This window comes from Passer domesticus, chromosome 1 (assembly GCF_036417665.1).
Source record: "Passer domesticus isolate bPasDom1 chromosome 1, bPasDom1.hap1, whole genome shotgun sequence".
Classification (NCBI taxonomy): Eukaryota; Metazoa; Chordata; class Aves; order Passeriformes; family Passeridae; genus Passer; species Passer domesticus.
Genome location: NC_087474.1, coordinates 77478751 through 77491330, shown reverse-complemented (window position 1 = coordinate 77491330; position 12580 = coordinate 77478751). Strand labels below are relative to the sequence as shown.

General features: G+C 39.3%; 1 protein-coding gene across 4 annotated transcripts in view; it reads right to left on the bottom strand.

Moving 5' to 3' along the window:
• Positions 1 to 12580, bottom strand: part of DUSP22 (dual specificity phosphatase 22) — a 42758-nt gene that overhangs the window by 11551 nt on the left and 18627 nt on the right. For 3 of the 4 annotated variants that reach the window (XM_064426103.1, XM_064426098.1, XM_064426125.1), the window contains exon 4: positions 2072 to 2121. In XM_064426103.1, the coding sequence (XP_064282173.1) occupies positions 2072 to 2121 (50 nt within the window). Of the gene's footprint in view, positions 1 to 2071; positions 2122 to 7383; positions 7544 to 12580 lie in introns of those variants that run through there. The other variant, XM_064426113.1, reaches the window with a different exon arrangement.

The window sequence follows — 12580 nt, the reverse complement described above, 5'->3', positions numbered from 1 at the left end:
AGGTTTCCTTCAGAAAAACTGAGCTGAAGTGCATTAAGAGCTCACAGTCTCAAAATTCAGTGGGTAAAAGGCCTCCAGTTGGTCCTTGTTGTTGGGAAACAGACAAGAGAACAGAGTTGTGCCTGTCAACCCTTGCTAATAGAAGACAAGGACCTGCTGCTTGGTTGGTTGTTTTTTTCTCCCTAGAAAGAAGCCAAGAGAATCCCTCTTTTAGAAGAAGAGGGTAGACATGAAAAGATGTTGCAGACGGACCAATTCCCTTTCCTGTTCCCTAGCTATCCCTCCCTCAACAGTGGGCACAGGCAGTATGGTTAACCACTCCTAGATAAGACAGCACCCAGTCCTCACAGGCTGAACAAAAATAACTTCCTCTTTCTTTCAGAAGACTGCATGTGCAAAGCAAGCAATGGTGCTATTTGTGAGCATCATGATTTGATTTTACTTGAAGGCCTGGACTGTATAAAGTAAAAGAAGAAAAATCAGTTACTCATCAAGTTTTATTTTAAGTGATCGAATGTATCAGTATTAGAAGTAATGACGTTTGCTGGCAACCACCTGATACCAAAGCAAGTATTTTAGATGCCTGCAGCGTAACAGAAACAATACTCATGCAAATATTCTATCTTCTTACTGAAGCCTTAAGAGCCTTGGTACTGCGCCAGACAGCTCAAGCACAGGAGCTGGTTTTTCAATATAACTGCTTGATATTTAACAGTGAGGGAATTGTACATTGATTGATGTTCATCATAAAGGCCATCTTTTCTCCTTCCAATCCCGATTTATCTCTATTAACAAAGGAAGCAGATTTAGGAAATGTTGTCAAAAATGCTACACACCTCAAAATGCCAATGAATAATTAATGACATGTGAATGTTTTCCTCTAATCTCATATCAGCTTTCCTTCCCAAAAGGATATTTCTTTAAATGTATTTATTTTTATTCTAAATATTAAGCCCATGGAAGTTGTCCATGACAAAGGGAGTCAGCTCTCTGCCTTCTCATTACAGACCTGAAATTCAGGGGATTAGGGTGTTTTTCATTGCGGGTGGGGTGTGGTGCTTTTTTTTTTTCTCTTCCCCTAAAATCATGACAGAAATGCAGAATGAAAAGGCAAATCATCACACATCAAGTGCCACACTGGAATCTTTCTAGAGTATGAGAAACACATGCTTTAAAAATATCCCTTAAAAGCATGAGGCAGAAAATTGCTGTGATACAAGAGAAAAGCAGGGCTGCACTTCCTCCCGTACCTATCAGGCCTCTTTCCACTACTTGTTTCTCTACCAAAACTTCGTAGTAGGATGTGGCTGAAACCCCCCTCACCTCTCCCCAACATAAACAGTGAGCTCTAGAAGAAAGAGCTGGTCACCCTCCAAGTCCTTTTGTTTTGATTTCTCTTTGGAATCAAGACTTGCCATGCTCAGTTAAAACCAGGGGTAAGTGAATTAGCATTATGTGAACTTTAGCAGAGATGAGAAAGAGCAAGGCTTGGACACCCTAGTTGTAGAACCTATGTCTTCAAGGTCAGAGTCATTGCAGGGCAGAAAACTCCCAGCTTATACTAAGAGCAGCAGGGACTTCTGAGGTAGGTTCAAGAAGTCCCCAGCAGATTGTCACAGAGGTAGTTTGCACACAGGGACCTTGTTTTGAAGGCCACTGTGAGGAATTTATTTCAACCCTTGAGGCACCAGGCTTCAAAACTCTTTCAAATATTGTGTTTTGTTGATATCTGCAGTTGGCACTAAAAAACCAAAAAAAAAAAAAAAAAGGAGACAAACACAAAGATTTACAAAAACAGTGGCTAGAATAAACTGTGACTGAATTAGGTTCAGACTCACTAAGGAATTCCTGAAGTTTAAGGCCACAAATCAAGAGTATTTACATACTGAGCCTCCTACAAACACACACAAAAAGCAGGGTGAAATGAAGTGTTACTGGGTTTTCTTAATGGATTAAACCCCACATTTGTGTAATACTCTTTAGAGATGAGAATCAGAGCTTTCAGCATATTTTAAAATAGGCATCATGGGGTTTCTGGGGTTTTGTGATTTACTTTTAAAAAAATACTTACAAGTTCTGCGAGGGTGAGTCAGCAGCAGGAATGCACAGATATTTCATTCCCTGTATAAAGAAGCAAAAAGGTGTGAGAAGAAAGATTCAAGTTAAACACATTCATCCATCACAGCACAAGCCCTGCTCTAGACTGGTGGAATATTAATGATTTTGAGGAAGCAACACCGTCATTCAGACAGAGAGCATCTCTATACAGTCAGATTTTAAAACACTTGGTTTCACGTTGCTAAGGCACCAGCATATAGCTTAGTCATGCTTCTCCCAAGGCTCATGAGTGATCTTTTACAAAAAGGAGCATCTTTACTAAAAAGATCAAAACTTCTTTCTGAAAACACAATTGTTCTTACATTTCTAGGAAAATGAAGTTGCATCTTCTCCTGCCCTTCCTTTTCCCTGAACAGACGTTACAGCCTGAAATTGTGATATTCAATTTCTTTTAAATTCACACCATCATTTTTCTTTATTTCAAAAGAAATATGTTTGTGGTATAGATTTTGTTTTCTTATTTTTGGAAACCTTCAAAAAAGACAACCATAAAACTCATACTTTTCTTTCACAAAATTAGCCTCTCTTTCTTAGTCAGCTATCATAATAAGTTACCAGATCAAGTAGGGAAGTTAGATAACCATTTCTGATGCATGAAAAATGTTACTGGATATATTTAAAACAACATATCTACAATCCTACACTACTGCTTTGCATTGTCAATGCTCATTTCAACTGTCATTTTATTTTCAAAAGATTTTTTGCTCCTATGACTGTTAAGAAATAGAACACTTCTGAAAGCACATTTAGGTGACTTCTCAAATAGGACTTCCAAGAATACAATCTGCAGCTCAGACACACAAAAACTACATTATTCACTGGAACTCTACTGAATTACCTCAGTTGCCAAGTTATGAATTCTTCAGATGCACTTGTAAAGATAAGAATTCAAGCAAAAGGGTCATTACAAAATGCACCTAAATCCATCCTTTTGTGACAATGCACACTCCTGTAATAATCCCAATAATCATGTTTATGTTGAACATGAACACGTTCAACACCACACATGGAAATTCACACATTTATGTGCAAGAGATCCTTTGCCAACAAGGTGGAACACAATCTGCACCCACCAGGCATTTTATCTGCCAGCTGGGGAAAGAAGAGGAATTTTCACTGCTCAAGTGTGTGGCTACCTGAGGTAGCATTATCCACAACCCCTTTGCTTTGCTGGCTGAGAAACCCCTCCATATTTCCCCTATATATACTTTGTTTCTTCACTTGCCATTGCATGAAGAGCAAGCCCTTTTACAAGAGATCCTGACCCCAGCACCATGACACACCTCTGCAAGGTGCACAAACTTCACCGCTATGTCAGAGAGATTGTGGGAAACAATCAGAAACAGTCAGAAACATTGTCAGAAACCAAGCGGGCCCCACGGCCAAAAGCTGATCCAAAGCAACTTGTATAGACAAACTCATTTTGAAAGATAGCGTGGCAGCAATACTTATACTGATATTAGGCTACTGAGCCAAGGATAATTAATTGCACTGACAGATTAATTACAATAATAAGCATTTGTATGACACATCTGAGAGGTTTATCTTGGACACCAGTATCACTTCAAGTGAGTCACTCCAGTAGAATGAGGGCCTGAGACCTGAAAGTAAATTTACATGCTATTCTTTCCCCATCACCTCTAGCAACTCCATACCATTGAAAAATTGAAAATTGAGGGCAGGGGATGGGTTAGCTCTGGAGTGCAGTGCATGCCAGAAGGTTCGCTCCTCCCGCATGCACTGACGCAAGTTGTTCCGCAGATTTCAGAAGCTATGGCACATGCTGAGTGCTTTTCACAGGCTGAGTGCAGAGGGGCTTTCAGACCGTGTTCACTCTAAAAGCAGAAGTAGCACCCAGCACAAATTTAAGACCTCCAATGTTCCTTTTTTTGTCATGGCTGGTTAGCTCCAACTACTGCAAGCAAGCATGAAACCAGCCCATGAGAGACCACACGTGGTCCTGAATGGCTCATCCAAAGCCTGATCCTGGACATCTTCAGCACTTACAACTTCCAGTGAAGCCCACAGCACACTTTTCATTACTGGGCTTGCAAATGCTCAGCACCAGCCTGTTAGCTTTATTAATACATCTTCTCAGAAAGGAGATGGTTTAAGTTACTGGAATTTGGTATTTTGACTGATGTATATCACCTGTGTTTCTGGAAGGCTGTGGTGATGGACTCCTCCCTGTGAGGAAATAATCACACACTCAACTCAGAAATAGTTAGAGGTGGGATTTCAAAAGTACTGTGCAGTGACCTAACCCATCTCCCACAAAAATCAACAGTGAAACTCTTAGCAACTTCGAGCCAAACACAGTTTGGCCAGAGTTGGTTACTCCTGAGGATCCCACCCTACCATCTAGTTTTGCTTCTCTTGTTGAAATAATAACTATAATAAAAGGATCAAATACCATTCATCATAACTGGATACTTGAAATACAATATCACCACAAGATCGTATGAAGCAGGTATTCATACATGAGGCTCAGGATTTTTTGTGTAGCTATTCCTACGTTGATTGCTGGAATTAGATTTTCCTCACACATACTGTATAGACTTTCTTTTTTTTGAACATATCAGCAATAGGAAGACACTTAATTGCTGAACCCTGCTGTTTGTGACTCTTTTTGAAAAAAAAACAGTACCCAGGATCATAATATTTGTATATCTGTGCCCCAAGACACTACTGTCTTTCCTGTGCACATACTTTGCAGGTACCGTCAAAGAACTGTCCCAAAGGGACCTTTCAAGCAGAACAGTTTATGCCAAGCAAACAAACAGCTACCTACAACATTTAATATAGGGTACTAGCATGCAAGGAAGACAGAAACACCACTATTTTCTTACCTAGCAGTTCGTTTGCCATTCTCAAACTGCAAAGCATAAAATGTTAGATGGCAACAATCATTGGAACAGTGACTACAACAGAGCAAGCTAAATCAAAGACTGTTGAAACCAGCTTCATGTGAAAATTTCAGCAGGCTCCAAATTAGTCTCTAGTCAGCAGTTTCATGAAACAAACCTGAATCCAGCTGCAGATGCAATATCCCAATTGAACCAAAATGGCATATTAATAAAGATGGAAAGACAAATACAAATTTCATGTCAACCATATGGCAGTCTTTATTTACATCTTTTTAAATTAAGGACACTTTGTTCCCTAAGAATGACAATTCTGTAAAATTACTCAGTGAAGGAAGGACAGAACAACTCAAAACAGGTATTGTGCCAACTTCACCTACACACACTAAATTAGGTGCTACAGAGCAGCTACTCATTTCAAAACATGGTTTTTATTCAAAACAAAGGGAAAAGCATGCAAAGCCTAAAAGCTGATGAAAAGAGAAACACCATTTAAAATCCTATACAAAGTAATACATTCCCTTTATTTATTGCATATTCTTGCATATATATTGTTATTCAAAAATTTGTTCAGCTGACAGCTATGTCAGTCATGCTTTATCTCTCCCAACACACTTTTCCTCAGAGTACCCAATTAAAAACCTATTGATCCAGCCTTTTTAGTTACACAGAATCTATGTATATTATTAGGTAATATAACATCCCAAACATATGGAATGGGTACAGACCCAAACTCCTAGGGCAATGAGATGCTGAACACAGCATTTTTCTGCTCATCTCAATTCACTACTACTTTCCACTTGTTACTTTGAAATCACTGCTCACTTTCCTTTCTCCATCAATCACCTTTATCACCAAACACCCCTACCTCCCAACATACACACATCAGACTTTTTGCTTATTGCTTACATGGTGATCCTAACCAATGCCTCCATCAAATAAAAGCAGTGCTTCCATTTCTTTTGGTTATTTAACCTGTTATCATTGTCCCCAAAAAAATCAGTAAAAAAAAATATAATTTACTTTTTTGTTTTCTGTTTCAGCAGAGTAACCACCAAAACTAGATTTCTCTCACAGGCCCTGAAACTGAGTGCTGCAGTTAAACCGATGTAGTGAGAGCTAACAAAACTATGGCAAGCATTCAGATTTCAAGATTGTCAAAGCTGAAACAAGGGAGAGTTAAGTAAAATTTCAAAAATTCACTGTTATTTGAGAAACAAAAACACTTTCATCACAGATTCTAGAATTAATAAGCAGTTCTACTGCAGTGAATATCAAGAGATTAAACCAGATTTCAGGTGCACACATATATATGCAGAAGCTTTACACTACAGTCAATAATGTATTAATGGAATTCTGCCAATATTCAAATTCCTAATTATTTTAGAGGTTGATCTACTAGGGTTGGAAACAGTTACGTCACATTTGGAAAAGTCTGTAAGACTAAAGGACAAGACTTTCCCAATATCATTAGCTTTTTAAAAAGGGATTACATATTTGCTATTAAATCCAGTATTTCATTCAGTGCTCAGGAACACAACAGTCCAGTATAGAGAAAACTCTGTTTCTATTCTACTTAAACAAAATCTTATTTTAAAAACTTCATTTTAACTAAACTTGTAAAAACTGGCATTTGGGGTTTTTTGGAAGAACTTGTAGAATTCTGCAGTAGCAGAATGACATATCTCTAAGTGCCAAATGTCAACTAATGGGTCAATGACTGAAAACAGGACCTTTGCAGAGCACACACAAATTCAATTGTACAATACCAAGAATGATTTTGGCTCTGAAGAGAACAAAGTGTAAAAAGTGCTGTAAGACAAATGCAGCACCTATACAGACGGCTGCTCCTTTGCAATGATCAAAGATATTCTGAAATCATTGAGAATGACAATCAGTTTGATTACATCTTAATTATACTAATATATGTTTTATATGTGAAAGGAAACTGTCCAGTGGTTCTTACATGAGTACTCGCAAAACAGCTTGCACAAGAATAAGAAGGACTAAAAATGCTACTCATTATTTCATGTTCAGTGGGTTTTCCAACTAATGTTTTTACAGACGTTTTTCAGAATATCATCTTTGCCGCTGCTGTGCATACATTTCTGAGGTTCTAGTTAGCACTGAAAGCCTGAGTCTAGAGTGTCAGATTTTAAAAGTTGAGGAGAGGGAGAAAGAACCTCAAATTACAAAATTTCTGCTCTCCAAGGGCAAAGGGTAGGGGGAAGGGTCTGTAAAAAAAAAGTTCGAAAAGAGCAGTATTGTATTTTTGTCATTACAGTTCTCTATTTAAATGTATGTAAAGATACCATCAACGATTTCCAAGAATATTTTTTTTAAACATAAAACTCTAAATTTATATTTGTGAACCAAGATGCAAATAGAAAACCTCCAGCACCTGGCAAGTTCTTTCAGGTTAGTCAAAAACCATGTGTTAATTTGAGTCGTCACATCAACAGATGAGGACAAGAGGACTTATTTTTGTTTAGGGGCATTTCAGCAAAAAAGCTAAAGTGGGAAACAGCCGGCACAAAGCTTCCTCAAGCCAAACCAACGAGAGTTTATAAAGGGTTTAGTCCAGTAATGCACCAAACTGAACCTGCTAAACTGAAAACCGTTCAACCGTTTGTTTGTCCTTTCAGTTACTTTCTGTAGCAATCACCATTAGTGCTGATTTTATTAATGACTCACAGAAAATGCATTTGTGTTTCAGCCAAGGATAACCACTAATTGACTTGAGTGAACAACACACTCAGGTTTGGCTTTGAAAAATATTATAAACAAAATTGCAATTACATGAACAATATGAACAGCAGCAAATGGGATGCTTCTGCAATAGAATTCATACACTGCATTCTTGCTCTCAGGAATAATACAATGTCAGAGTGTTTTACAATGCTGGTTGCACAGTTTTAGGAAGTAAAAGTGACACTTCTGAAAAGCTCCTTAAGGCTGGAATGCGCCAATCACAAATAGAAAGTGTCCTGTTAAAACCCTCCTTCCCCATCTCTTCTCTCTAAAATTAAGAGGCAAATGTTGAAAATGTAAGGATTTTGTTTTAATTGCACAGAGATGTGGTTATTATTTCTAATTCTAACCCTGAATTCTCGTTCTAACCTGTCTCATGAAAGACTGCAGAGTGGGAGAAAATACTAAAGACATTGCATTCAATTGTGGTTTTTCTCCTTCAGGACACACAAGAGTATTTACGGGACTTCAGCTGAGAGGAAGGACTTTGTTAGTCTGCCTTGACTACGTGATTTATTCAAGCTCCCAGGCATGTCAGGGCATATCTGAGCACTACCAATCACACTTATCCCTGAACCCTCAACAGGGTCCCTGAGTGCTAAAATAAAACAATATATCTCGACTGCCTCTTTCTTTAAGGGAATGCTGGAACACGATCACTATACCTCTGGAATAAGCTCACTGTACCTTTTACAAGGGCACATAGTGACAGGACAAAGGGCAATGGGTGCAATCTGAGAGACACCAAGTTTAGATTAGATACTAGAAATAAATTCTTTACTGTGAGGGTGATGAGAAATTAGAGCAGGTTACCCAGAGAAGTTGTGGATTCACCATTCCTAGAAATGTTTAAGGCCAGATTGGATGGTCTAGTGGAAAGTGTTCCTGCCCATCCATAGCAGGGGGGTTGGAACTAGATGATCTTTAAGGTCCCTTTCAACCCAAACCATTCTATGATTCTGTGATTAGAACCGTGGGTTCGCACATCACGTCCTCTGCAGAGGCAGGTCAGAGCACTAACACCATAACCAAGCAATCAGAAACATCAGACATTTACTGGTCTCAACATCCCTCATGCAAACAGTTCACCATTGAAAGTTCCAAGCAGTCCTCATCCTCTCCTCCCTGCCACCTGCCATGACAGGAACATGCTTCCCTCGACACAGCTCACGTGTGATGAGCAAGTCAAACTGTGAACTAATTTAGTGCCTCACCAGAGCAGCCTCTGCCAGGGGTACCCCATCATGAAGGCCTGGCCTGGAACACTTTAAAAGCTGCTTTGTCTGTTGGTGGCTTCTTAGTGGGCTACTGGGGTAATATTTGAAAAATTAGTGAGAGTTCCCAACTTCAAGCAGAATCAATGTCCCAGACAGGGCATTACTTCAAACTAGAATCATCTGGTGCTGCTACACCTGAAAGAAAAATGGTAGCTGTTTTGCTCAGCATGGTCTTCTGAAACACCTCATGAGGGGAAACCCTTACCATGAAAAGACAGTGAAACATCACCGAAGAAAGTTAAGATTTTTTGTTAGAAGAAGTGCTTGTACACTTTCTCTTGAAGTTAACACAATGGCTGAAAACCAACAGCTTCTAACACTGGTGATATATGAGTTTAGCTCCACAGATAGAAATGCAACAGTGCAACTTGACTAAATTATTAGTTGCAGAGCTGGTCTTTATACAACAACCATGACCTTTCTATATGATAGTAGCACCTCTAATTTTGAAGGCTGTCTTGCCATCTCCTGTAACAGTTCCTGTAAGTGTCTGGGCTGGATCTCAATGACAACAGAGCCCGCACATGCTGCCTAGTGATACTCAGCAGGGCCTTCAATTGTCATGCCATCAAGGTGCAATTTTCATATATGAAAGGCCTTTTACAGTTCAAGACTTCTGCATGCTATCCAATAGTGCAATACAATTTTAACAGATTAGCTTGTTTTCACTTCCTGAGCAGCATCTCTCCAGAATAAACCTAAGTCGATGTTTTGTGTTCAGTTTAAATAAAAAAAAAAAATACAGCTGATTGGTTTCCCAGTATTTCCCTTTTTAGTTAGTTAATGTTAAGCAGTGATATGCCTTTGAGTCCATTCTCTGAATCAAATCACTAAAGCAACTTTCAGCACTTCCAAAGTTATCAGCTGGGAAAACTGGGGGCATAACATAGTAATTTTTTTTAGGGGTAATTCCTATTATACATACACATAAAAATATTAACTCAATCTAGAAAGTGCAGCCATGAGAGAAAGATGTTTCCCCAAACTTGTAATAGAAGGAAAGAATTAGAAAACTTAAAGGATAAGGCCAAAGTTATCACATTAAGTGCTAACAGCAGATATTATAGGTTTCTATAGTCAGAACCTAAATAGCTGCAAAAATGCAATCCACAAACTTTGCTAACCAGATTACTTGCATTGTGCCAGAGCTGTCAGTTCAGTTCTTCTAAAATATCTGACTTTGCTTTCTCAAAAAAAAGCATGTATAGTCTAAAGATCATGGGTAAACATGCAAGATTATCAAGCTCAGCTAAAACTGCATTAAGACTTACACCATACAGCCAGGCTTGAAAAATATGAAGCAAGATTCCATATCTTAATGCAAGCTGGTATGAATCCATTATCTATACCATGTCTTCAGGCTATGACCATTTGATCTTATAAACATTTCTCAGGTTTTGATAGGTGTTCAGTCATTTAGCTCCTCGCTTTCTTCCAAAGGTCTGAATTTAGCAGCCAGTTGTACACTTTATTTTTCATTCATAATCTTTATTCAGCACTTCCTCTTGTGATTTCCCCAGTTGCATGCTTCTCATCCTTAATACCACATATAACAGGTATATCACAGCATTCGGCAGTGATTAATCTGGTGCAGAGAAGTTATACATCTTCTCCACAGCATCCTTATTTTTCCACAATTTCTATTCCTCACACTTACTGATTCTGTTCCAGTTACAGCATCTTTTCATTGCCTGTACTCTATTAATGCATTTGACTGTTTACTCAGGGAGTATGAAAGATTTTTCTAAAAGATCATCACAGAGCTTTTTAACTGTTGTTACCTTTCAGTTCCCCTTCAGACTAAATCTATGAAACCCTCTTTCTATTAGGATAAAAATTTTAGAATTTGAAAGGAAAAATGTATCTAAAATTCTTTGTAAGAAAACTTGTCTGAGAAGTTCTTTATTTCCAAAGACACAGTTCATTTAAATTGTGCTGGCTGCATAAGCTGATAGACTGGACAAAAGAGATTATAAAATCATAGATTGTTCCAAGTTGGAAGAGACCAATCAGGATCATTCAGTTCACCTCCCAGCCCTCCAAAGGACACCCCAAGAGTTACATCATGTTCCCTGTGAATGTTGCCCAAACACTTATTGAACTCTGACAAGTTTGGTACTGTGCCCACTTCCCTGGGGATCCTGTTCCAGTGCCCAACTACCCTCTGGTTGAAAAACTTTTTCCTGAAAACCAACCTAAACCTACCCTGGCTCAGCTTCATGCTGTTTCCTTAAGTCCTGGTCATGAGAGTGAAGAGATCAGTACTTGCACCTCTACTTCCCCTTGTGAGGATGCTGAAGGCCACATGAGGTCTCAGGGCCCTGCGTCTCCCCTTCTCCAGGCTGAACAGAACAAGTGACCTCAGCTATTCCTCATAAGGCTTTCCCTCAAAGCCCTTCACCATCCTCATGACCCTTCTTTGGACACTCTCCAACAGCTCAATGTCTGTTTTATATTGTGGTGCTGAAAACCACACACAGTAGTTCAGTCAGCAACCAGCTTTTCTCTGTGTTCCCCATCCCTCCACCCACCCACCATATCAACATTTATTTAGGTAGTCATATTCAGGAAAAGAGGGGAAAACCACTGGTCTGGAGACACCACGTACCAGATTAAGACGATATTGTTAAGGGCATCAGAACATAAAGGAAAAATAGATAACTGTCCTCTCAGGGTGCCATGGCTAACTCTGCAGAATTAGGGGGAAAAAATCAACATACTGAAAATAAAAACCTAAGAAATATTCTGAAGCCACAGAAAACAAAGAAAGAAAACTGACATGCATACAGAGGCAGCACACATGCAAAAAGCTGCTCTTAATGCAGTTCTTCATTGACTGAGTGAACAACTGAGAACTTCTGTGGCAAGGGACAGTACGGGCATGCCCACATGAACTCTTGTTGATTTAAAATCTACATTACTGTGATCATTATGATATCTACCAGATGACTGCAGCATCAAAGCTTCCTGTGACACAGCAGGAGTAAATCTGGCAATGATAATGCTAAATCAATTAATGCCAAAGGACCCCACAATCACAGGCAACTGGTAATGGGATTCATATATTTATTAAATCAAACCTCTGGTGCAGGTCAAGAGCAGCAGCAAAATTACTGGTAACTGACAAATGTGTGGTGGACTGTAAGAGAGAAGCTGCTGGTTTCAGTCCATCTCCTGACTGACGGACAGGTGCCTGCAATGCTCACAACAGTCACCACAACTGGCACCTCAAAGTGTCTCAGACAGACTGAGGACTGTGAAATGCTCTGGCTCTGAACTGCAAAACTTAACGACCACTATAACCTAGCCTTACCTGAATCAACTTCCACACAAAAATGGAGCATATGAGAAAACCCACCTCTACCTCTGGAAATATATTCCAGCAATTACTAACCCGCAGGCTCAAAGTCCTGCTTACTTCCAGTCTGAATCTGTGACATGTCATTTGCCAGCCACAATGACAGGCAGTCCTGATGTGGACTTTCCACATAGGGACCCATATAATGCCTATCCATCCCTGCCTCTCTTTGGGGATGACACCTCTCTGGGTCAGGGTCTGAGCACCTGCTT